Source organism: Elaeis guineensis, chromosome 10 (genome assembly GCF_000442705.2).
Source record: "Elaeis guineensis isolate ETL-2024a chromosome 10, EG11, whole genome shotgun sequence".
NCBI lineage: Eukaryota > Viridiplantae > Streptophyta > Magnoliopsida > Arecales > Arecaceae > Elaeis > Elaeis guineensis.
The window spans coordinates 68,431,014-68,458,950 of NC_026002.2; the positions used below are offsets into that span (position 1 = coordinate 68,431,014).

General features: G+C 35.2%; 1 protein-coding gene across 2 annotated transcripts; it reads left to right on the forward strand.

Moving 5' to 3' along the window:
- Window positions 1-3,709: 3,709 nt before the first annotated feature.
- On the forward strand, window positions 3,710-23,245 carry LOC105034085 (clathrin heavy chain 1). Of its 2 annotated transcripts, XM_010909108.4 has the most exons (30): window positions 3,710-3,892; window positions 4,280-4,484; window positions 9,435-9,523; window positions 9,632-9,710; window positions 9,834-9,961; window positions 12,676-12,774; window positions 12,881-12,989; window positions 13,408-13,487; window positions 13,573-13,800; window positions 13,887-13,952; window positions 14,655-14,771; window positions 15,084-15,281; window positions 15,417-15,533; window positions 15,693-15,752; window positions 15,938-16,024; window positions 16,225-16,308; window positions 16,393-16,527; window positions 16,614-16,676; window positions 16,752-16,856; window positions 16,934-17,046; window positions 17,158-17,410; window positions 17,569-17,705; window positions 17,794-18,072; window positions 18,190-19,192; window positions 19,319-19,804; window positions 19,946-20,116; window positions 20,199-20,384; window positions 22,373-22,495; window positions 22,596-22,706; window positions 22,798-23,245. In XM_010909108.4, exons 1-30 carry the CDS (start codon window positions 3,848-3,850, stop codon window positions 22,945-22,947), a joined length of 5,106 nt encoding a protein of 1,701 aa, XP_010907410.1. In that variant the 5' UTR covers window positions 3,710-3,847; the 3' UTR covers window positions 22,948-23,245. The 2 variants fall into 2 exon arrangements, with proteins under 2 accessions (XP_010907410.1, XP_073100880.1); XM_073244779.1 differs by having other exon boundaries at window positions 9,632-9,961.
- Window positions 23,246-27,937: the final 4,692 nt, after the last annotated feature.

Sequence of the window (27,937 nt, forward strand, 5' to 3'; positions counted from 1 at the left end):
TTGAAAATAGACATATATGTAAAGAGACAATTTGAATGCTATCATTAATTTATGAACTGCACCTGAAATAATTATAGCATGTTTCTGGTTAGAAAAAAATAAAAAAAAAATAGAAACAATTATGTCAGAAAATACATAAACATTCTTATTGAATTTATCAAGATGTGCCCAAAAGAAAAATAGAGAAAAAAATTTAATATTTTATGAATTCTAAAAGATACACAAAAGCTTGCAGCTTAAATTTATTTTCATCAATAACTAATACAAAATTTTGTGGTAAAATATCATAATATATTACTTTTAAATTTTAAAAAAATAAAATTCTATAGGCACCACACACAAACTTAGAGTTCCTCCAAATGCATGTATCATTTTAATTCCAACATTTATGCACAATAATTAAAAAAAAAAGGTCTCACTCTTGATATTAAAGGCATCAGCAATATGTAAATAAAGGGTAAACAATAGTCACAAGTATGGTACAAAAAGAAGAGGAGCAACTGATTTACCTTTGTTCATATCCTCTGCTTCAAGAACAACTGATGCTTTTCTGATAAAACACTGTCTTATGATAACTGATTTTCTAGAACCGATATGAAATATTGGAAGGAACTCAGCACCCCCATTCTCTAACTTTTCTGCAAATCCTAAAAGAAAAATGTATATTAATATAAGTGGATGAATAAAAGGCATGATTCATTTGTAAACTACTCTTAAAATTTTTCACTATTGAATAGTGAAAACAATAAAAAAAGGAAGCAACATTTACCTTTCTCTATATCCACTCCTTCAAGAATAGTTGCTGCTCTCCTTATAGAAGACTCTTTCGCATTATTTACTTTTTATAAGTAGAATGAAACATTTACTGGGCTGTCTAGCTCATTACCTTTCTTTCTATTTTTCAGATTCAGATAATTAATATCGAGTGTGGAACGAAATATTGGGACAGAGCTTTTAGAAGCGAGATTAGCATTGTCAACTTCATTGAACTTAGATTTATTGTTTTTATTTTTTAGCAAAAAAAAAATTATTGGATGTAAGACATTTGATTTAATTACTTGAATTACAGTTGAATAATAATTATTTGAATTTATTCCGCTGTGATGCATTGATATCGTGATGAGATGCCTTGCATGCTTATGGAGAGAGTTCTTCATGAATATGCGGCGGTTGCCGTGACCCTCGATTCACGATCTCGGGTCGTGGGCGTGACAGAACTCAGCACCCCCATTCTCTAACTTTTCTGCAAATCCTAAAAGAAAAATATATATTAATAATAAGTGGATGAATAAAAGGCATGATTCATTTGTAAACTACTCTTAAAACTTTTCACTATTGAATAGTGAAAACAATAAAAAAAGGAAGCAACATTTACCTTTCTCTATATCCACTCCTGCAAGAATAGTTGCTGCTCTCCTTATAGAAGACTCTTTCACATTATTTACTTTTTATAAATAGAATGAAATATTAGAAAGCCCTCAGCACCACCACTATCCTCTGAATTTTTTTTTAAAAAAGGTTTGGTAACTACATATAAGTAGAGGCATGATTTATTTGTTTTTCTTCATTGATTGAAACGAAAAAAAGAAGTAAAAGAAAGAATGTTGGCTAACAGGCCTCTAATAATTCAAAAATGAAAATTTTATAACTTGACTATGGATCTCCTCCGAGTCTTCCACCCGATTGAGACTCTTGAGAATAGAAAAAGCAAAGAAAAAATTAAAAAGCAAGACTTGATTATTGTTTTCTTTTTTCTCTTTTCGAAGAGAATGCCGTTGTGGTTCTGAACTCTCCTTATATAGTTAAAAAAAAATTATACAATGGCTCCTATTATCTCTATCATGCCTCTACTGAACATGCCATCCACTGATGATCCTCGTCAGATAGCCCCCCACATTATTATTATGAGAATAGAGCCCCATAAATTGAAAATGTTGTAGGCAAATAAGAATCCTCCCGATCAAAAATCCCCAAGCCTTACAAAATACCATGCTCCTACTAAGATTAAGCTCTCAAAACCTTAAGAGACCAACTCACAGCACCACAATTCATACAAAATCCCATGTACTTCAAAAAAAACCCAATCAGAACCTAACAAACTCTTCTAATGTCCCTCAAGTGCTCTCCTTTCCCATAGATCTCTAAAAAATATAATGAAACAAAAAAAAAGAAGCCCCATTTTTCCTCCATTTTTTCCATCCTTAGAAGTCAGAATTGGGTGGCAGGCTTGGAGTGGCCGAATAGGAAAGCTTAGACGGTGACCGGCCTTTTCCATCTTTCTTTTGTTTTCTTTGATTTTTCTTATATTTTCTTTTTTTTCTTTATTTTTTTCGTCCTTAAGAGTCCCAACTGAGGCTTGGAGCAGCCGAATAAAGAAGCTTGGTAGTTGGGGTTTTGTGTTGGGTAAGTTTTTTTTTTTTTTTTTTTTCATTTGGGTTTTTTTTTTTCATTTTTTTTTCTCTTTTTCAGAGATCTTTGGAAGGAAAGCATGGAGATCGGAGGAGAAGACCAACGCCAGTGATAATGGGGAGGAAGGTGACGACGAAGACTGACAGAAAATGATGGCTCTCCTATTTTTTCTGTTTGTCCTCTATTTTTCCTATCCTTAAGCCTCCCAATTGGGTGGGAAGCTTGGAGCAGCCAAATAGGAAAGCCAAGATGATGGCGGGATTTTGTATTGGGTATTTTTTTTTTTTTTTATCGGAGGGAAAGGCTGACACCGGTGACGATGACGAAGAAGGTGACGATGGGGACCGGTGGGAAATGACAGTAACAAGAGCAAGAGAACGTCAGCAACTCTCTTTCTTAGAGATCTGTGGGATAGGAAGCACCCTAGAGAGATCGGAGCAGGAAGCCTGACACCGATGACAATAGAGAGGAAGGGAACAGCGAAGATATTATATTGATGAAGAAAGGAAAAAAATATATTGAATTAATAAAAAAAATATTGAGGGAGTTCGGAGCTCAACACGTAGCATGTTGAGGGAGCTTTAAATTCTCCTTTTGTATTGTATAGATATTATATTGTATAGATGTTATAGGTCTTTGTTTGTAGTTTTTGAAGGCTGCATTAATCTGTTTTCTTTTTCATTATTGCCCTGCTATCAGAAACTTGCTTATTGATCAAGCTCTCCGCTCCTCTTCTTGCTAAAAAAAAAAAAGCATGATTATTCTATTACCGGACCTTTCCGACATCCCATTGGAATCCCATTCGTGGCTGATTCCATTCGCGGCCTCAGGGTAAAGATGCCATTTACATCCATCTCAGTTAGTATTTGAATAGTCTAAAGTTCACGCCAGTCTACCAAAATCCAAAAAAAAAAAAAAAAAAAAACAAAGGAAAATATCCACCCAACTAAAAGACCTCGCACCATCGGTGACCGTATCCACTTTCTTCAGCATAAAGAAATTCTTGAAGTACCGTGTGCCTCCATCACAAACTACCACTCTGTCCCATTTCAAATAACCAGCCCAGCAAAATCAGTCGTATCCATCGGATTTCATTTCCACGGTCTTGATCGACTCTCGTAACCATGGAAATTACTAATTGTGCTTTCCCATTACCAGCTCATCCACGATCGCGATCGCGATCGATTCTCATCAACGGCAGTGAAGGGGACGAGAAATTAAACGAAGCCAAGGCCACTTGCTCCCCACTCTTTAGTCTTTATTTATATTTTTCTCCGTCAGATCCACTCCACCTCCTCTTGACCTCTCTCTCTCTCTCGCTCGCGGGAGGAGTTCCGCCGCTCCAGGATCCAAAGAAGTCTCCGTAGGTCTTTTCCGGCTCCTTTATCGCTGCCGGAGCCCCAACGAAGTACCGTAGGAAGGCCCCGATCCAGTCACCATGGCCGCGGCCAACGCTCCTATCACCATGCGGGAAGCCTTGACGGTGAGCCTTATCCCTCTCGCCGCTCTCTTTCTCCATTGTTGTCCGTCTTTATTATTTTTTGAATTGTTTCCAATCCGATTCGGGAGATACGGTTCGGGTTTGGAAGTGAACTATCGCGACCTGGTTTGTTATTTCTTCAATAGGATCGATCTCGAATTCTTTTTTTTTTTGTTTTTCTTCTTTTTGGTGAGTTCTTGTATGGATCTCGGATCTGCTCTGATCTATGGAAGGAGATTGCGATCTGGTTCGGGATGATCGCAGTGATCTGACATTCCGGTTACTCGTTTAGCCAAAAGATTGCTTCTTGTCGGAGGGATGGAGGTTTCTTTCCTCGGTTTTTTTATTGTTTCTGATGGTTCTTGATTTGATCTCTTTTGTTGATTTCAGCTTCCGAGTCTTGGAATCAATCCGCAATTCATCACTTTTACGCATGTAGCGATGGAATCAGAGAAGTATATATGTGTCAGGGAGACGTCTCCGCAGAACAGTGTAGTTATCATTGACATGAACATGCCGATGCAGCCGTTGAGGAGACCTATTACCGCGGACTCCGCTTTGATGAATCCTAACAGCAGGATTCTGGCTCTTAAAGGTTTCGACTGATCGCCTCTGATTATTTAAAGCTGCCAAATTTGCTATTATTGCTTCTAATTATATGATACCTTTTTGATTCTCTTTGCTTTTCTTCTGGGACTTAGAGGTGGTAGAGTTCATATAGTTTCTTGATCTATATGTTCTGTGATTTCCTTTCTCTTGGATACATATAATGCGCAAAGTTAATGTTTCTTCCCCAATACTGTTTTATTTTATTCCTTTCTTCTTCTGCTATATGCTAACATTTCTAACCAAAGAAGTCTGTTATATGCTAACATTTCTAACCAAAGAAGACATGGAACAATTCATACACGCACGCACGTGTATACACACACACACACATATATATGTGTATATATAGACATACATATGTATGTACCCATATGTATACATATGTATATGTACACATACGTATATGTATATATATAGACATACATATGTATACATATGTGTACATATGTATATGTATATGTGTATATATACATATGTATACATATGTATGTATGTACACATACATATGTATACATATGTATGTATGTGTACATACATACATATGTATATATATATGTACACATATGTATGTACCCATACATACATATGTATACATATGTATATATACACATTTACATATACATATGTATGTACACACACATATGTATGTACACATATGTGTGTACATATGTATATACATATACATATGTATGTACACATATACATACATACATATATATATATATGTATATATATACATATATATATATATATGTATATATATACATATATATATACATATATATATGTATGTATGTATATATGTATGTATGTATGTATATATATACATATATATATGTATGTATGTATATATGTATGTATGTATGTATATATATACATATATATATGTATGTATGTATGTATATATATATATATGTGTATATATCTACATATATATATGTGTATATATATACACACATATATATATCTACATATATATATATATACACATATATATATCTATAGATATATAGATATATGTACATATATATACATCTATATATATGTACATATATCTACATCTATATATATGTATATATATATGTATGTATGTATGTATGTATATATCTATATAGATATATCTATCTATCTATCTATCTATATATATATATATATATATATATATATATATATATATATATATATATGTGCGTGTGCGTGTTCGTGTGCGTGTGCGTGTGTGTGTATATATATAGATATATATATATATATATATGTGATATATGTACATACATATGTATATATATGTACATACATATGTGTGTCTATATATATATATATATATATATATATATATATATATATATATATATATATATATATGTATGTATGTATGTATGTATGTATATGTATATGTATATTTGTTACCTTTTTTCAATGCAGAGTTGGTTACTTATGCCACTTTCTGACATTAGATAACACATGATTTACTAGCACAACTATGTTAGTCTTGTCAGATAACATTCCAGTGCAAGACTGATTTTTGGGGGGTTTGGATGCTATACTTGCAGTGTTTTGTAATTGCATTGCACACAATGCGGTGCATAATGCCACATATGCAGCCATGTATGCATATGGGGTCCCTTGACTGGAATGCCCTATATTTTAGGCTACTATATGTGCTTAGGCCATTATGGGCGAAAAGTATGGTTTGTTTAGCACTTTGTAGACACATATATGGTGGGATTAACATTGTGCGACTGCATATGTAGCCTAGTTATCATCGTGCAAAGCATGTTTGGTCCGTTTAGTATTGTCTGATCATGTATGTGGCCACTCTTTCAGAGGCCATGCAAATAAAGCGTGCTCAAGCTAATTTTTTGGTTGGATGCGGGTTTCAAGTGAATCAGGTACATGTATATTACCAAGGTTTTACGTTCTGGTGGGATAGTGGGTGTCTCAGCTGTCTTGTCTTGTTCTTATGAGAAAATGGGATCAAAATGGGATTGAAACTCTTGAGACCCATCTACACGGGGAGAGAAGAAGAAAAAAGAAAGAAAGAAAGGAAGAAAAGATGAAGAAAAGGTAAAAGTAAAAGGAAAGAAGAAGAAGCAAAAGAAAAGAAAGAAAGGAAGGAAAGATGAAGAAAAGGTAAAAGTAAAAGGAAAGAAGAAGAAGAAGAAGAAAAATGAAAAAAATAAGAGAAGGGAGAAGAAAATAAAAGGAAGGAAAGAAAAAAGAAAGGAAAGAAAAAGAAGAAAACTAAAAAAGGAAAGAAAGTAAGGGATTAGAAAAGAAAGAAAAAGAAAAGGAAAGTAGAAGAAAAAGCAAAAAAGAAGGCAAGAAAAAAAGAAGTAAAGAAAGAAAGGAAAGAAGAAGGGAGAGAGACGAAGGTTATTTATCGGGATGCATGACTGGGACTACTGCTGGGATGGGATGGGACAGGTGGGGCATTCTGTTTTATGGAGAAATTGGGACACCTCTATCCCATAGGATTTAAAACCTTGTTATTAACAATATTAATGTGTTAATTATACTAGAATTATTGCTATTGAGAATCAAGTAGTAAGTAGTAAGCACTAAATGCTAGGTGTCATTGTTATTAATATTGCTATTACTTATAAAAATATTGCTAGTCTTCTTATTGTATATAGCGTATAGTGTTTATTTTTTAAATATTTACAATACTAACCACATATGCACCTGCATATGTGGCCTGCATAACATGTTCGCTTTGCGGTCCCTTGACCGCTGCAATGTTGTTAAGATTGAGATGTAAATCATTGAGTGGGTTGGATTGGGTCGCAAATTATAAGACTCTCCCGATTTGTTTCAAAGAATTTTAAATGTAAACTAAATATCAAAAATTGAACTATGAGTCAAATATAGATTATATTAATGGAGAGTAAAAAGCCATATGTGTATGCAATAAAAAAAAAGCCATACATGCAAAAGATCTTGTTTCCACCAACATTAAACCATCTATTGCATGTTTAATCAAACAAACACTCTTTCTAGTAATTTGATACATTGATATATTACCAATAAATTCAATTTCAATTTATTTATAATGTTTTAGAAGAAGATAATAAGATTTTAATGTTTGGTTTCAGAAAATTTGCTCATAAACTCCAATAATAAGTTTACTAACCTTACTAGTCAAGATATGTGGGTGATGAGGAATCGAAAGTCATACAATCAAAGAAATTGTGGATTCGCACATGATTTACTAATTAAATTGCATAACCAAGTTGGATTTTTTGATCCAAGGGACTCTGTATAATGCGGATCTAGATGCCATGTTCTTAACTGATCCGGATCCAAGATGAAATCTAGATTGCTTCAGGGCCATTTTGATCTGGATCTTACAATCAGGGCCGGTCCTGATATTTTTTAGACCTGGGGCCAAATAAAAAAAAATTATTAAAAATTAATATATTTTAAATATTAATTATTCATAGCAGATTGAAAGAGGAGGATTGAAGAGATTTACTTGACTTTTTGACGGATTTTGATCTGATTTTTGACGTCCAAAATAAAGAAGAATCACCGATGGACAGCAGAATAGGATGAAAAGATCGGAGACGGAGGAGGAGGCGGGGGAGAGGAGCTACAGATTGTGAGAGGGAGAAGACGTTTGATTTATCCAAAAAAGCCGTCGGGGTGCTGGGACTCGGGAGAGAAAGAAGGCGTTTGGTTTACCCAGATAAAAAAAAAAAATAGGGGCCTGGGGCGGTCGCCCGCTTTGACCCGCCCCAGGGCCGGCCGTGCTTACAATATCAATCATGAACATAAGATTTTAACAGCAAAGCATCTGCATACTTTAGCTACCATTTAAGCATTGTTGCATTGCACCATCCGCTATGAGTCAAGATAATTAATATTAAGATTATCAACTGCATGTCATTGTATTTAGTGTTATATCTTCTGATATGCTAAAATACAGATGATAATGGACTGGGAAATGAGTGAATATTGGAGAGCGAGTACTGTCTCAAAATATATACCTGGGATGTATACTAAGGATTATCATTTAGTCGAATAAACTTCACCAAATCAAATTTCAGCTAGATGTTTGAAACATTTTGCTGCAAAACGATCCTGATTAGGTTGGGAAATTTTCATCTCAGCTGATTACTTTCACAATTTGCATCTTTGACTTGTACCAATTGAGGACTCTTAGGTGCAGCCTGTGCTAAGTTCGTGTTATCTGAAACAGTGTACTCCTGAATTGAGGTGAATTTTAACATACTGATGGTCGATATTAGTTCAAAAATAAAGGACCTTACCTCACAAATTCCCATGGAAGTTCAAGCTGCATGCAATTGTCCATGTACAACCTTCAGTCAAGCCTTATACCATGTAATGAATTAATTTACTATTGAAAAGTAAGCTCATTTATAAACCTTCAAATTATTGTACTCCCAAATGTTTCCTGTCATTGGACTGCATGTCTTTTTGATGTTGCATGATGCTAACAAATCATTTTGCAATGAGCACAGGTATCTTCTTGTTGCCAACACATTTATTTTTTATCCTAGCTTTTATGCTGGCACTCATGTTTATTGTGCTGTATAAAAATTCCACTTTTGTTTTCGGCCACGGTAGCTGAAATTAATTTATTTTACTATATTTCGAGGTTAAATTATTTTTAATAAAATGATTTTGGATCCATAATTCATCTTATATTTCACAACCAACTGTTTTTCTAATGTGTCTTTGCTATTTCTATATTGGCCTATGGCCAGCAACAACAATTTAGTCTGTCTTATGTTAGACCTTGTCAATACATTTAGGTAGATTTCCTTGGATGTGTGACTGGGATATAGAAAATCAGAAATGTATCTGTTATTCTACAGTTTTTGGCTATAGGAGTTGATCTGCCTTTTTTTTTTTTATAAAAAAGGTTGCAAAAGCTTCATATAGCTTGACCATGATTTTATTTGTGAAATTGTAGCTCAAATACCAGGAACTACTCAGGATCATCTTCAGATATTCAATATTGAGATGAAGACTAAAATGAAATCTCATCAGATGCCTGAGCAGGTAAACAATGCTGATGATTTAAAACAAATGGTTTTCAACTCTGGCTGGATCAATTTTCTTTGTTCTCTGTGCTCATTTAGCTTAGTTGAATATTTTTAATATGCACAGGTTGTCTTTTGGAAGTGGATCACCCCAAAGATGTTGGGGCTGGTTACTCAAACTTCAGTATATCATTGGTCGATGGAAGGTAAGCCACCAATTTTCACGCAAGAGGGGTTAATGTTTCCAGATATTACATCAAGGACCTATATCACATGTCCATGCATTTATGTCTTCAAGTTACAAAATGGAATATTTTTGTCAAATGCAGGTGATTCAGAGCCTGTTAAGATGTTTGACAGAACAGCTAATTTGACAAACAATCAGATCATTAATTACCGGTGTGATCCCTCAGAAAAGTGGCTAGTTCTGATTGGAATTGCACCTGGTGCCCCTGAGGTATGCTGTTTTAAAATGTGCTTTTGTTGAATCCTTGAATGTCACTAGCAGCGAAGTCCACTTTGTCAATAGCACCATTGTTTATGAGTAATGGTTAATGGTGTTAATAAATTTGTAATTAATTTACTGAAATTAAATGATACTTACATATACTGTATTCTCAGTTAAGTTCCATCCATCACTATCTAGCCGTTACAATATTTTGTATGGAGATATATTAGAGCCTGATAGAACAAATCTAATTGTCTTGTACTATACAGCAATCAGATTAGAAGAATTAGTTACCAAAATGGGTAAACCAAATTGTATGCATTGAGAGCAATGCTGCTATGCTTTTGTTGGAAGATGATGAGAGTAATTGAAGATGCAGCGTATGTTCAAAAGAGGAGTCCATGAAGACTTGAGGTTTAAAACCTAGAAATTGGTACGGGCAGATTTAGTTATGGCAGATAGTTGTTATGTGTGCCCTAAATGAGCTTAATGTGAGTTCTCTTTATCAAAACAATCTGATTGCTTGAACAACAATGTTAGAGAAGGTGATATATCATAAAGAGGGAAAAAAACCTATGAGAAAGCCATGAATAGATGACGGTGTTGCTGTGCTGGGATTAAATGTTTAACATATTGGTTGGAGGTGGTCATGAGGAATATACCCAATTGGTTTGATTACTGGATACCCCTTTTTATCTTGATGTGCAAATATGCTGAATTATTGGAGGCATACTGTAATTATCAAAAGTTGCTCTTGAATAACACATCTTTACACTGGTCACTGATGGGTTTACTGCTGATGTCTATGTAGACGTATTAATGTGTATGTGACCTGCACTTGTTAACTGATGATAAGTCCTGGTTAAATGCTAACGTAGTATTATGGCTTGGAGGATAAGGGTCTTAAACTCTACAAAATGAAGAAACATATGTGCCATGCATTTCTAATAGTAATAGAAATGAAAATGAGGCCTCAACTAAAACAAGATGAAAAATGGAGAGGTAGATGGAGATATGTCTAAGAGAGCTAAACATGGGTGGAGAAAGTGGAAGGGCGCTTTCAGTTATGTTAACTGATGCTTCCTATGGTGACTTTACTAAAATATTACATCATGGTAGCAAGGCTAGCTACTGTTTGGTTCAAAGGTCATGCAATAATATTGATCTAAGCAACCAAGATGCAGTTAGCGCATAGGAGAATGCTATACCATGATGACACATATTATACCATGATGACAGAAATAGTATACCACGATGACATGAATATTATACCATGATTACAGAAATATTATACCATGGTGACAAGGCTAGCTATTGTTTGGTTTAAAGTGTTATGCAGTAATGTTGATCTAAGCAAGCTAGATGCAGTTAGCACTTAGGAGAATGTTGAGATGGATGAATGATAGCACTTTAAAACTATTAAAAAGAATTGATATACTAGATAACATGTAGGAGTTTTACTATTTGAGGGCAAATTAATGGAGAACTGATTGAGATGATATGTGTCTGCAAGGCAACATTTTGTGAAGAAAAGGTGCAAAAAAGTTAAATTCATGTCAAAGGGTCTATAGAGAGGGGGGCAAGCTAGCATGGTCAGAAGTTGCAAGATAGCTATGGAAAAGCTTGCAGCAACATTGTTGGCAGCCCCCAACTGGACTGACTAGTAAATAAGGACTGTAAAATGGAGTGATAAGTCGGTTATGATTATTCATAAACATGTAATGCATCTTTCAACATAAGTTGGTTTGTCTTTATATTAGCATTATCTAATGCATTTAAAATTTGGCATGTGGATTTTGGTGAAACAATCAAGACTTATGCTGAAGCACAACCTTATTTATAAAAAAATTGTAGAAATAATATGCTAGAGTTAATATTAGTTATGATAACATTGTCTAGTTTGTAAATTATGTCTTTCAGATGAAATTGTTTTATTTGCATCCAACACAGGCCAAGGCATGTAGAACATGCTTTAGTATCTATTTTTTTACGCTAAAAAGAAATTCTTTAGGTGACATATTCTGAACAAAATTTCAAGCTATGTTCTAAGTGGTCAAATTGTTCTCTTACATGTTTAGCATGCTAAATTGTAATGAGGTTATGACTGAGATGATTGTATGGGAAAACTTTAAGACAACTTGTGAGATGCCTGACTAATCATGGACAGTGTGTTTCTATACCTTGGTGATTTGTCACTTCTTGAAAGGGCTTTCAATCATACTGGAGAGGTGAATGTTCATGCCTATGACAATTCCTTCCGTTGGTAGCTTCATAGTCTTGCAAAGCTGCATATAAATGGGAGCAGCTATTAATGTTGGAGATGCGAGTCGCCACCTTGGAAAATGATGTGGAGTGAGCATCTAAGATGGTCAAGAACTCAAGATAAAGTTGCAATGTTGAAGGGCCTTGCGATGAAGCCAGAGATCAGCTTGCAAAAGGGAGAGTCAACTGGCCAATGTTTATCAACTACCTTTAGGTTTAGCTGTACTGATATTCAATGTGATGTGCCTGCTGAGTTTGAAACATCTTTCCTTCATGCTATCCTCACCTTCATTTTCAACATTTTTTTTCTGTATTTCTCCATTTTCTTCTCATTTTTCTACTTTCCCTGTTAATTAAGCTTTTTAGTGTTTTAAAATTTGTCACCAAGTTACATTGGCTTGTTGAAGTTATCAAAAGAAACTCACGAATTTGCACCTCACTTTACAAAATCTTGGTTGTAGAGACCACAACTGGTCAAGGGAAGTATGCAGCTTTTTTCTGTGGATCAGCAACGTAGTCAGGCACTTGAAGCACATGCTGCATCCTTTGCATCATTTAAGGTAAGATTATAATGAGTTTTGCTATTTGTTTGTGACTCAGATGCTTGCTGTTCTTGTAATTGTTCTTATGATGTCATTATTGACTTTTTGCTTGTTGCTTACACAGGTTGCTGGCAATGAAAACCCTTCCATTCTTATTTGTTTTGCTTCAAAGACCACTAGTGCTGGACAGATTATGTCAAAGCTGCATGTTATTGAACTTGGTGCCCAGCCAGGTTTGAGACATATCTTTGCATGTGCCTTTATTATAGTTTAGATATTTCATTTGCTGAACTGTTACAATCATGCTCTCCATTTATAGCACAACCCTCCCCCCCAATATTTCATTTATTAAACTGTTACAATCATTCTCCCCATTTATAGCACAACCCTCCCCCTCTCCCCTCCACCCTCCGCACCCCCCACACCGCCCACCCACAACCCCCCCCTGCCCCCCTGCGAGAATCTCTGGTCTCTTTCTTGGAACCACAATGAGTACTTTTTTGAGCTTGACTGGTTTTTCTTTTCAACTATATTTGACTTGCTGAGTACTTGCAGTCATGAACAGTCAATTTCATGAAACCATACTTTTTGATTTTGGTTATAGAATATATTCTAGTGTTAGAAATCTTTATGTGTTTTCCTTGTTCTCAGGTAAGCCAGGTTTTACAAAGAAACAAGCAGATCTGTTCTTCCCACCTGATTTTGCTGATGACTTCCCTGTGGCAATGCAGGTAGAATGTTTAGGCTGTTTTGTTGGACTTTTAAGACAGATCTAATTTTGCAAAATGGTGATTAAGTGAATTTTTTGTCTGGCAGATCTCACAGAAGTACAGTTTGATATATGTGATCACGAAGCTTGGTCTGTTATTTGTGTATGATTTGGAGACAGCAACCGCAGTCTATAGAAATCGAATTAGTCCAGATCCTATATTTCTGACCGCAGAGGCTTCGTCTAATGGTGGCTTTTATGCTATTAATAGGCGAGGCCAGGTTCTGCTTGCTACTGTTAATGAGACAACTATTGTGCCCTTCGTCAGTGGTCAAGTATGTTTGTATCCTGGAATTTATTTGTTGAATTATTGTGTAAGCATAAATATTAGACTGACAATTACTATTTGATAACTTTACAGTTGAACAATCTGGAGCTTGCTGTTAATCTTGCCAAACGAGGAAACCTTCCAGGGGCAGAGAATTTGGTAAATTATAATTGGATGTTTTCTATCACATGAGTATTGTATAGCTTTGGAGAGGTTGCAAAGCATGTACAAATGGATGGAAGCTTGCTGCTTTTTATCTGCAAATCACTAATTTTTGCACCTTGTGTGGTCAATCCTTTTAGTCATGCATGTCAAGATGATGAATAATTTCATATATTTCTAAATAGATTGTGATTACTAATTTCTGGGTGCTGTTCAAAACATTCCCTCACCATTTCATATTTTTTCAATGTAGCTTCTCCTGCTATATTTAGAACTCTTTTCCTTTGTCATTTAGAAGAACCTCTTTCATTTCTTAACCAGGTTCTCATGAAGAACAAAAAATCTGTTATTTGATTGCCTTCAAGTTTATGGGAAATGCTTAGAGAATAGAAAGAAGGATTCCCCCTCACATTATGGAAGTTTGGTGGAAAGCAGGATTTCCTCTTATTTTTCCTTCATGAAAAATGACTGAAACAAAAGGGAAATATGTAATTTATGGGAAGTTAATTCTTTTCAACGGCATTTCTTCTCTTGTTCTATACCTTTTTTTTTTTTTTTGACTGTCATAGGTAAGTCTGTGCTTTGATTTTTTTTTTTTTGCTTACAGCAATGATGTCATATGCTTTCCTTTCTTGTATTACATATAGCTTCACATAGTCTTTCTCATCCAACCCTCTTTTTTTTTTTTTGTGCGACCAGGTTGTGCAGAGGTTCCAGGAGCTATTCTCTCAAACAAAATACAAGGAAGCTGCAGAACTTGCTGCAGACTCTCCACAAGGCATTCTGAGAACACCTGAGACTGTTGCAAAATTTCAGGTATGGAGCTTTTCCTTTGTTTCTGATTTTCTTCTTTTGAGATAATTGCTACTTGTGTATCATAAGTATTGTTTCTATGACAATTATTATTTTTGCATGATTTCATGGGCAATTCATTTAACTGCATCTTTTAATTAATTCAGAACCGTCCCTTTTGCCTTTGTGCTTGTTATTTTATGGTTGTATTCTTTGCTGAAAAGGAAGTTATATTTTCTCTTTTTGTTTTTTTATGCCCTTCAATCTTTTTTCGGTAAGTGATGCCCTTCAATCTTGAGTTATATTATTTATTTTCAAACTTGTGTATTTATACAGAGTGTTCCTGTACAAGCTGGGCAAACACCACCCTTGTTGCAGTATTTTGGAACATTGCTAACTAAAGGAAAACTCAATGCATTTGAGTCTTTGGAATTATCTCGCCTAGTTGTGAATCAGAACAAAAAGAATCTATTGGAAAATTGGTTGGCTGAGGACAAGCTTGAGTGCAGTGAAGAACTGGGGGATCTTGTGAAGGTAAGATGGTAAATTTACTGCTACTTTGTTGGGCATCTTCCTAATACTTAAAAAAATATTCATCGTTTATCACTCTATCAGTGGTTGGGCTTGTTATTTTTGCTGTGGAGACCTTAATTCCTGTTTTTATTGTAGACTGTGGACAATGATCTTGCACTGAAAATATATATAAAAGCAAGGGCGACTCCAAAAGTTGTTGCCGCTTTTGCAGAACGAAGGGAGTTCGACAAGATTCTTATATACTCCAAACAGGTAATTGTTGCAAATTTTTCTTTAGAATGTCGACATAAAGCAATTTTTTTTCTTTTTCCACCAGTTCTTGCAGGACTGCATCATAAATATTTACATGCAACAAGAGTCATACCTGGAATATTGGGCTTTTGTGATGATGGTTATTGTTCTCTGATGCAGGTTGGATACACACCAGATTATCTTTTCCTTCTGCAGACAATTCTACGGTCAGATCCTCAGGTAAGTCTAAGTTTATTGAATAGTCATGATGTAAATTCTTCAATCATTTGGTTGCTTTATGTCGATTGTGTCACTCGAGAGCTTGCATTGCTTGAGAGTTCTTTTGGTGATTGTTTTTTGTAAATTCATTCTTGTCCTGTGTCATTGTTTTGAATTATTTGTTTGACCTAAAGTTTTTATGACAGGGAGCAGTTAATTTTGCTCTGATGATGTCACAAATGGAGGGTGGCTGTCCGGTGGATTATAATACAATCACAGATCTCTTCCTTCAGGTTCAGTCACTCTCTTTACTCTGATTGTGTATGTATGTATGTATGTGCGTGTATTTATATATATGAAATATGCTCCTGTTTGGTTGTTGAGAGTGCAATGGCAGCTCATTCATATCTTATGTTTTCTTCCTTTTTCCTCTTTCAGAGTTTTTTATTTGCTTGCTCGAGTTTTTTTTGGCTCATGGTATTATTTATTGCAGAGGAACATGATCCGAGAGGCAACAGCTTTTCTGTTAGATGTTTTAAAGCCAAATCTACCTGAGCATGCTTTCCTTCAAACCAAGGTAGTATCTGTTCCTTGAATAAGCATGCTATATATTTTTCGTCCCTGTTATGGACAATGCTTTAACCTTTTATCACTGATGCAGGTCTTAGAGATCAATCTGGTGACATATCCAAATGTTGCAGATGCTATATTAGCTAATGGAATGTTCAGTCATTATGATCGCCCCCGGATAGCTCAACTGTGTGAGAAGGCTGGGTTATATATGAGAGCCCTTCAGGTTGAATGCTGTCCATAAGTTATTTGCAAATATTTTTTTTGGGTTTTGTTGCAATTTATTAAAAAATATCCAATTTTGTATTGCAGCATTATACAGAGTTGCCTGATATTAAACGTGTTATTGTGAATACTCATGCCATTGAGCCACAGGTATGTGATCTTGGGCTCTGTTGTTTGATCTGATTAACTGTTTTGGTACTAAAGTAGATCCCCCCTTCTTTCCAGGCACTAGTGGAATTCTTTGGGTCACTTTCCAAAGAGTGGGCATTAGAATGCATGAAGGATCTTTTGCTGGCCAATCTGAGAGGAAATCTTCAAATAATTGTGCAGGTAACTTTTCTTTTCCCCTGTTTGAATAGTTCAGTGAGTTTAGTTGTTGGAGGTTTATAACAATCATACATTTGCAGGTTGCAAAAGAATATTCCGAGCAGCTAGGTGTGGAAGCATGCATAAAACTGTTTGAACAATTTAAGTCCTATGAAGGTCTTTACTTCTTTTTGGGTTCATATCTGAGTTCCAGGTACCTATTTGAATCCTAAGTATTCTGTGGGCGCTGGTAAAGATAAACTTATTATTGATGCTTTGCTTTCTCTTTCTTTTTTTTTTTTCTCCCTTCTTTTTTCTGGAACAGTGAAGATCCAGAAATACACTTCAAATATATCGAGGCAGCAGCCAAAACTGGTCAAATTAAGGAAGTTGAGCGTGTAACTAGAGAATCTAACTTCTACGACCCTGAGAAAACAAAGAATTTCCTGATGGAATCCAAACTACCAGATGCACGCCCCCTGATAAATGTCTGTGATCGTTTTGGATTTATTCCTGATTTGACTCACTACTTGTATACAAACAACATGCTTCGGTATATTGAAGGCTATGTGCAGAAAGTAAGATTCTCTTTTTAAAATAAGCTACTTTTGTCAGCTGCAAGACTGACTCTAAATTGTTTTATAGTGAATGCTCAATTAAAATGGGATGGATATTCACGAACAAGTCAGACTCTAACAATAGCTAACTTGGAATTGTTTGTATTATTATATAATAGGTGAACCCAGGCAATGCTCCTTTGGTGGTTGGACAACTTCTTGATGACGAGTGTCCTGAAGATTTCATAAAGGGTCTCATTCTTTCTGTTCGTTCCCTTCTTCCAGTTGAGCCCCTTGTCGCTGAATGTGAAAAGAGGTATACAACATCTCCCCTTTCTATGCCTCCAAATCAATGTCTTCACTCTTGCCTAACATGTTGCTTGTCTGCTGCCTTGTGTAAATAGGAATCGTCTACGGTTACTCACACAATTTTTGGAACATCTTGTGAGTGAGGGAAGCCAGGATGTGCATGTTCACAATGCTCTGGGAAAGATAATCATAGACAGCAACAACAATCCTGAGCATTTTCTCACTACTAATCCATATTATGATTCACGTGTTGTGGGTAAATACTGTGAAAAACGGGATCCCACCCTTGCAGTTGTTGCATATAGACGTGGACAATGTGATGATGAGCTCATAAATGTCACAAATAAAAACTCTCTTTTCAAACTGCAGGCCAGGTATCTGTGTGTCCGTTTTTTAAAAAAAAAATCTGCAGCTAATCATCTGAAAAGTCTCTTGTTTTCTTTCAATCTTTCCGGTGCGTTTGGTTGATGATGTTATCCTGTTGATAACAGATATGTTGTGGAAAGGATGGATGCTGATCTATGGGAGAAGGTTCTTCAACCTGATAACGAATATAGAAGACAGCTTATTGACCAAGTTGTTTCTACTGCATTGCCTGAAAGCAAGAGTCCAGAGCAAGTTTCTGCAGCTGTTAAAGCTTTCATGACCGCAGATCTTCCACACGAACTGATTGAACTTCTTGAAAAGATTGTGCTCCAAAATTCTGCATTCAGTGGGAACTTCAATTTGCAAAACCTGCTTATCTTAACAGCTATTAAAGCAGATGCATCCAGGGTTATGGATTACATTAATAGGTTGGACAACTTTGATGGCCCTGCGGTTGGAGAGGTAGCTGTTGAAGCACAATTATATGAGGAAGCCTTTGCCATCTTTAAGAAATTCAACCTAAATGTACAAGCAGTAAATGTTCTGCTGGATAACATCCAAAGCATAGAGCGGGCTGTAGAATTTGCATACAGAGTTGAAGAAGATGCTGTTTGGAGCCAGGTTGCTAAGGCTCAGTTAAGGGAAGGGTTAGTAAGTGATGCTATTGAATCATTCATTCGTGCAGATGATGCAACCCATTTCCTTGATGTTATTAGGGCAGCTGAGGAGGCTAATGTATATCATGACTTGGTAAAGTACTTACTGATGGTGAGGCAAAAGGCCAAAGAGCCAAAGGTGGATGGTGAACTTATTTATGCATATGCAAAGATTGATAGACTAGGTGAAATAGAAGAATTCATTCTTATACCAAATGTTGCTAATCTCCAAAATGTTGGTGATCGTTTATTTGATGATGCCCTTTATGAAGCTGCTAAGATAATATTTGCCTTCATTTCTAACTGGGCTAAGCTGGCTAGTACACTAGTCAAGCTGAAGCAGTTCCAAGGTGCGGTTGATGCCGCTCGCAAAGCAAACAGCTCAAAGACATGGAAGGAAGTTTGTTTTGCCTGTGTTGATGCTGAGGAATTCCGCCTGGCACAAATTTGTGGTCTGAATATCATTATACAGGTAATTATCCTTCATTAAGAAAACAATATCACTGCTCAGTCATTTTAGGATATCACTGCTCAGTCATTTTAGAAGGTTTGTATTCTAGATGAAAGTCATCATGATTTATTTATTTTAACGGTTCAGGTTGATGACTTGGAAGAAGTCAGTGAATATTACCAGAACAGGGGATGCTTCAACGAGCTAATTTCACTTATGGAGAGTGGCCTTGGGTTGGAACGTGCACATATGGGTATTTTTACAGAGTTGGGAGTGCTGTATGCTAGATACCGACCTGAAAAACTGATGGAGCATATCAAACTTTTCTCTACCCGTCTCAATATTCCCAAGCTTATCCGTGTATGTGATGAGCAGCAGCACTGGAAAGAGCTCACCTATCTGTATATACAGTATGATGAGTTTGACAATGCTGCCACCACTATAATGAACCATTCTCCTGATGCATGGGATCACATGCAGTTCAAGGATGTTGTAGTCAAGGTTGCAAATGTTGAGCTCTATTACAAGGCAGTGCATTTCTACCTGCAAGAACATCCTGACCTGATTAACGATCTCCTCAATGTACTTGCCCTTCGTGTAGATCATACACGTGTAGTAGACATAATGCGGAAGGTGTATAACTTTACTATCTTCTTCCCTTTCCAATTTGTTTAGTGAAATGAAGAAAAGTTTGAACGGTCTTGTTGATGCTAGATGGCAGACATTTGAATGGTAAGAAAATCTAGTTCTTAACTTCTTTTTACCTTGTTTCAGGCTGGCCACTTGCATCTCGTGAAACCATACATGGTTGCAGTACAAAGTAACAATGTAGCTGCCGTTAATGAAGCATTGAATGGAATTTATATTGAGGAGGAGGACTATGACAGGTTACGGGAATCAGTTGATCTGCATGACAACTTTGATCAGATAGGTCTAGCACAGAAGGTAAAATTGTTGCATGTTTTAGATTTGATGCATGCGTTTGTGGAGTTTTCTCCTGATGAATGAAACTGATGTCATTTCCTAGATTGAGAAGCATGAGCTTCTGGAGATGAGGAGGATTGCTGCATATATCTATAAGAAAGCAGGGAGATGGAAGCAGTCCATTGCTCTGTCCAAGAAGGACAACCTGTACAAAGATGCCATGGAGACATGCTCACAGTCTGGTGACCGTGAGCTTTCAGAGGAGTTGCTTGTTTATTTCATTGAGCAGGTATGGGCTTGTTGGTGCAGAATGCTTACCTATCTACTGTTTATTATGTTGCACTATAGTTTACTCCACTATAAATATGGCAGCTTTATTTTTCACCAGTTAAAAGAAATGCCCAAAACCAACTCATCTTATTGTTTGTTATTCATTATATGAATTTCTTTTAGGATTTTCCTTGATTGACTGATATGCTATTCTTTCTCTTGCTTTATAACACCTTACAGAACATTAAAATCTCATGCTTTGCTTGCTTGTTATACTTGGGAAGATAATGTATTCAACTGCTTTATGTTAGCTATGCCTCAGGGATTTTAATATTTTCCAAATATTTTGTATATTGGCTGGTCATATATGGTTTACCATTTTAGAAATATGTAGCTGAACTTTTTCTGGCTGCTGATGGAAGTGATGTGTGGTGTCACCATGATCCTTTGAAAACTAACTATGATTATTTCTATGCATTTTCTTGGCACAAACATGGGAAGCCATTCCTATTTAGATATGCAAGGATAACGCAAGATAGCATTGTGGCCAAAGAATACAAATGTCTCAATCATGATTTGCCGTACCACCCCATACCTTTCAGTATGGGATGTATCATACCGTATCGGTACATCATATCATCTTGTATCAATCCTACTGTACCGTACCGAGCCTCGTATCGACACTGCCATATGATTTTATAGGTATGAGGTCTGGATTGAGACGACGAGTCTTGGTCTCAATATATGAGCATGGTAGATTAAAGCATGGTGAGTTGTACATATGAGTATGATAGCATTTGTATTAGAAGTGATTATTGAGATTGTATTGGACTTGTAACTAACAAAAGCAATGGAATTTTTTTGAATATTTGGGAGAGTTTTTTTCTTGTAATAGTTGATAAAGCCTTTCAATAATTAAGTATATTGTGAGAAGCAAGGTTTTACATCTCGGTGAGATTGGGGGGGCATCTTGGTTGCATTGTCCTGTTCCTGTGAGAAAATAAGACTGTGATAGGTTTGGGACTTTGAAACCCATCCACGAGGGGAGAGAAGAAAAAAGAGGAAAGAAGGAAAGATGAAGAAAAGGCAAAAAATGGAAGGAAAGGAGAAAAATGAAAAAAAAAGGAAAGGAAGGGAGAAGCAAAGAAAGAACAAAGAAAGGAAAGAAAGGTAGAAGGAAAGAAAGAGAATGAAATAATGTAGAAAAGAAAAAAAAGAAATAAGGAAAGGAAAGAAGAAGGGGAGAGAAACGGAGGATATCTAGCTGGATGGATGAGTAGGGCTATTGCCGGTATAGGGTGGGACCACGAGACGTCCCATTCCATGGAGAAATCGGGATACCTTCATCTCATGGGATTTAAAACTTTAGTAGAATACTTGAGATACTATATGTCCGCATATCTTGAATATATTTTTTGAGTTTTTTTAATAAAAAAAATGTAGTTTTTGATAGATTTTTAGATGATATAATTATGCAAAGCAACTTACGATTTATTGTTACATTTACTAGTAACTTCATCTTATGATGGTATAAATAATTGCATTTTATATAAATTTTAGTGAAAGTGAGGAAATTCTTTATCTTTGTAGCCATATGGTAGTTCTTGATTCTCAATCTAATATACCCTTCTCAATAGTTGAATGATTTGTATTCTCTTCACTCAAGAGGCATATGGTGCGCGGTAGTGAGATGAGCAATAATTAGATATTTTTAACTTTGAATGATTTTGGAAGCTTTTTCTCTCCTTAAAAGAAGAATCCTGATCATCATTTATTAAGAAACACATGCTATCATTCATTTCTTTTACTTTCATTGTTTATCAAGTGATAGCTTGCGTTTTTCCCTTCTTAAAAGAAGAATCCTGATCATCAATTATTAAAAACACATGTTATCATTCATTTCTTTTATTTCATTTTTTAACAAGTGATAGCTCAACAATTGCCTTTTCTCTAGCATGTTATGCTGTAAATTAGAAAATGTATCTGAGGTCCTGTTTTGTGTTGCAGGGAAAGAAGGAATGCTTTGCTTCATGTCTCTTCATATGTTATGACTTGATTCGGGCTGATGTCATTCTTGAGCTTGCCTGGATGAACAACATGATCGACTTTGCTTTCCCATACCTCTTGCAGGTGATCTTTTATTGCAGTGGTTGTGTTACTGTAGTTAACCTTCATATATCTTTTTATAATGTTAATCCATCACTACGGCAAACATCTGGTATCTGTGCAGTATATTCGTGAGTACAGTGGCAAAGTAGATCAACTAATAAAAGACAAAATTGAAGCACAAAATGAAGTCAAATCTAAAGAGAAGGAAGATAAGGATCTGGTTGCACAGCAGGTCCTTGCAATCTCTTCGTAAATGCAATTTTGTTTCTTGGCATTTTTTTTTTGGTCTTGCTTGTTTGACAATGGGTGTGTGTTACTTGCAGAATTTGTATGCACAGTTGCTGCCACTTGCATTGCCGGCTCCAACGATGCCAGGAATGGGAGGACCTTTTTCAGCCCCACAACCACCAGTGGGTGGGATGGGCATGCCTCCAATGCCTCCATTTGGCATGCCCCCAGTGGGAAGCTACTGATGGTCTTCAGAGGTTGATGCCAATTGGAGAAGATTCGAGACATTCTTTTCCTCCACTGGTGGTGCAGTGGGTTGAAGCAGCAGTAGCCACCAGTTGTCATAATGTAGCTTACACCAGTTGCCCTTACTATTCTTTTGGTAGCAGGCGATATTTTGCTGCTGTTTAGGCTGAGTTGAGTATTCTGTATGGAGGCTAAATTTCACATGATTAGAAAATAGTGTGGTTAGATTTGGTGTGAAGAATGGCTGCATGCAATGTGTATAGGTTTGCTTGATATATTCAATAGTTTTTCTTTGAATCCTCCGTCAGAGGCACCATCGGCTGTATTCTTTTGCTGTGTTGTTGCTTTCATTTCTCAGTGCGTATTGGATAGATTGATTTTGTATGTTATTTATGTTCTTTCAATTAAAGCTTTGAAGCACCTGGTTTCCTGTGAGAAATTTGCAGTAAAGTCAAGCCTTAAAGAGATCATTCAACTTTGAAACAAAAGACTTGGTTTGAGTATGATGAAATTTAGCTGTTGAGGTGGTTTATCTGATGCAGCGTTTAGAACTGTATACTTGAGGAAAATACAGAAAGTGGTACACAACCATCAACGTTCGCTTGTCTTCGGTGGATGAGGCGTGATCAAAGTTTTGAGGTTGCTTTGGACTTATGAGAAATTTTTTGTGCACAATGTGTGCCACAGCAAAATTAATATGGAGTGCATCGTTCGATCATATTGGAGTGTGTAGCGTAATTAATAATATGACAAGTATTTAATGTTGTGTAATTTTTTTTATCAATTTTTTTTATAAAATACAAATAAATAGTATTATTATTTTCTGATGTTTTGTATGTCTTTTTGTGAATATATATGACATTCTGAATAATCTATGTGATTTTTTGTGTCTTTATATGATATTCTGAATAATATACATATTTTTTTTATGTCTTATATGATTTTTTGTAAATATATATGATATTCTGAATAATATATAGAATTTTCTGTGAGTTTATGGTTCATAATGTTATATATATTCATAGAAAGTTATATATATTGTTCAGGATGTCATATATGTGACATCTTGTATAATATATAGGACTTTCTGTGAATATATGGTCTAGGATGTTATATATATTTATAGGAAGTTGTATATATTGTTCAGAATGTTATATATATTTATAAGAAATCATACAAGACATTATGTGCTGAGAATATCATATAAAAATATAGAAAGTTATATATATTATTCAAGATGTTATATATATTCACAGAAAATCATACAAGATATTAGGAAGTAATAATATTGTTCATTTTTTCTTTTACGAAGAAAAATGATATTTTTGTCAGAAAAAATTTAAGAAGAAAAAGCTGCATAAAATTAAATGTTTGCTCCATTATTAGTTATACTACATAGATCAATTGGCTGCTATAGTGTATGCCATGTCAATTTTATTGCACCGTATACGATGCACAAAAAATTACTTCTAGACTTAAGGGGTCGAAATGGTTGACCCCATGTATGAATACATGGTCGAAATGGTTGACTAGATGATTTTGACGAAAAAAGCACTGAGGGCACAATAATGAATCGATGTCCCTAAACTTTGAACTGGTGATGCTGATGTTACTGTCGAGCATTTTAAGTTTGTTCCAAAAGTGATGTTAAATTGCTTCTTGGGCCATGTGAATCTAGTGGGAAGTATTCGTTATTCAATGATGAAATTCTGGTGTATTAGCAGGGAGGTGCAATAAGATCAGATTGGATCGAATATATGTCAGGTTAGAAAATCGTCAATCCAAATTCGATCTATTTATTAAACAGATCAAAAATTTAGATCTGAATCCAATTTATTTATTAAACATGTAATCTGATTTGATCTATTTAATTTATTTATTAAACAGATTAAATTAGATTAAATGAGTTAAATAGGTTAAATGGATTAAATAGGTTGGGTTAAATGGATCAAAAACAAATTAAGCGAGTTTTAAACAAGTTAAACAGAATTGGATTAAATAGGCCATAAATAGGTTAAGCACATTTTAAGTAGGTTAAATATGTTAAATATGTTAAACATGTTATCTGACTCAATCCAATTTGAATATTAAATAGATTAAATATGTTAAATAAGTCTAACATCTAAAATTCAAATCTGATCTAAATATTAAATAAATTAAATGAATCGATCTATTTATGAATCAAATTTATTTAATTTAAATTTAAATTTATTTATAATATGTCGAATGCGAATCGAATTGGTGGGTTGAATCATATTTTGTATATCAAAGAGATGAGTTTAGGCTTTGCTCTGGTTGATGTCCAGGTTATTCAATTAGTAGCTCTAGTTTTCCGGTCTTTTGTCGACTTCTCCACCGAAAAATGAGGTCTTCATCAACTTCGAAATCCACAAAAGGCATATGAAGTTTAATGTGACTTGCCGATATCCACCAACTCACCGTTGATGTTTTCCAAAGCATGATTCTCAGCTGCATATATAGAAGCCCAACCAGGTGATTCATTTCCCTTTTTTTTGCGCAAAAGGTGGTTCTTTTCTTGTTTCCTTGAAACAGCAAAGAAGTAATTTGAATATATAAAAGCAGTCAGAAAATGGTAGAACAATGAACAAGTTAAAATAGGAAACTAAGTGAGCTAGATTGGGCTACATTAAGTGTAGATAGAGATTGATACGCCAGCATAAATTCTCTTTGCCTCAGTGCCTTGTAGCCTATGCGAAACATGAAGGAAAACTTTCTGAGAAAAGCTTCACTCTGAAGTATATCAAAAGCTAAGTTCCGATGCTACTTTGGGAGGGCAGTATATGAATTTAGCCTTAGCTCAACCAAGCTTTCTCGTGTTTTTAGTTGCACCAGGCTGGCCCAGCACAGTATGCCTAGCCTGTAACGCAGGCAATGTCAACGAATTCAGGCATCTGTGCCACCGTTGCCATCATGGGCGTAGAGGTCCAGAAAAGTGCTACTTGGCACTTCTTTTGGCTATAAAATATTAAATAGACCACCTAGAGCAGAGTAGACTGCAAATGGATCGGATTGACCCACGATCCGATCTGATCAGACTCACATAGATCCGATCCAAATCATTTTGAAAGATTTGTGAATCCGGATTGAGTTTTAAAATTAGATCCGTTTCATTTTTCGGATCGGATCTGAATTTACTGAATTTTGATCCGATCCGACCCGACTGATCTGTAGAGATTTTTGAATTGATTTGAATCTCGAAATAAATGATCCGATCCGATCCGACCCAACCTGAACCCATCCCTTATCTTTCTTTATTCCTATATTATATGAATGTTAATTTTGATCGAACCTGCTTTAATATTTATTGTTTTTGAAAAGATATTTTATTGATTTTTAGATCTTTATCTTTTAAAATTTTGTTAAAATATTTTGAATTTGGATTAATCAAGTCAGGAGCAATAGTAAGAAAAATGTGATTAGACTTTTTGGATTCTTAAGTGAAAAGTATGGGACATAGAGGTTCTAATAACTCATATATCAAGATCAAAATTTGTAGTGCAAATAAAATTTATTTATAGATCTTCTACTTATTAATTTTGTTATTTATAACTCAGATCTGAATTGGACCAGATTCAGATTCGAACTGGATTCGTATTTCATAGATTGAGGTTAGGTTATATATGGATCCGATCCGAATGATCTGTTAGGTCAAAAAATTTGATCATAGATCTAATTCGAACCGATCCGATCTTCTGTTAGGTTGGATTTGGATCCAATAGTTAGATTCGATCAAAAAATTAGATCGAATCAAGATCACTTATGATTTGATCCGATCCAATCAATTTGCACCCTTAATCATCTTTCATCGTATCACTTTTTTAAATCTCAACTATATCATTTGCCAATGACTATTTGCTATGGATCACTCGTCCATCCTCCCTACCACTCAACTAATTATCAACACCAACACCTACACCAACATCGAACCAGTAAACTTGACAGTGATGATCTAACATACGATCTCCAGCTTTTTCTTCACTGGTAGATCATATTATGAGGATGGAATATCAATCAGATATTAATCAACTAGGCTTCTCACGATATCCTAACATAATTTTATCGTTTGTTATACTTATTTATTAGCTCTTTAGTCTTCTTATTATTCCTTTTGATCCAAGAAGGTGTCCATCAAACCATTAATATTTTTTGTTACTTATGACTATTATAATTCATGAAGTTAGAAGTTTTTAAATTTTTTATCTTTTTAGAGGTGTAGATGCTCTATGATACTCAAAAAATATAGTAAGATGCTGTACATGATTGGACGACATCCATGACGACTACAGATGTTTATAGATGCATATTAAAAAAATTAAAAATAAAAAAATATATAAACTTCAAAGATATTTGGACAGTTTGATCAGTTCGGACAGTCGTCCATTTTATGATGAACGGCATCTAATCATGCACAACATTCTGCAGTACTTTTCAAGTACCGCAGAAAATTTTGTTCCTCTTTTTAGCACAGCAACAAATATTTTTATTTTATAATTTTTTTAAACATTCTAATTATGATATTTAACTAATTTAGTGACTATTATAACAAATTTAGTTGCACTAGTTAATTTCTAAATCTTGTCTAAGATTATGATTTTTCAATACCAATTTCTCAGTGAAGGTGTACTTTGATTAGCTAATCATCTAGGAGAACAATCATAATTAATCATCATCCCTCACTCACCTTTCCACGGCAAAGCTGTAGTGCCTGCTTACCATTTAACTAATAAATTTGTCAATCAGGAAAATGGGGCATCTGAAGTTCAGTCTCAAACATCAACAAACAAATTCCTTCTCGGCAAACCTATCCTATTTTTGTGTAATTTCTTTATGGAAAGAAACGTATTAAATGCCAAAGAAAAATAAAAAAAGAAAAAGGATAGGCCAGAGTATGGAGTTTTATATGTCTTATGTAGCACGTGTATTGCACGTGCTCAGACATATAAATTGCGATGAACTGTAGGCCAAGCC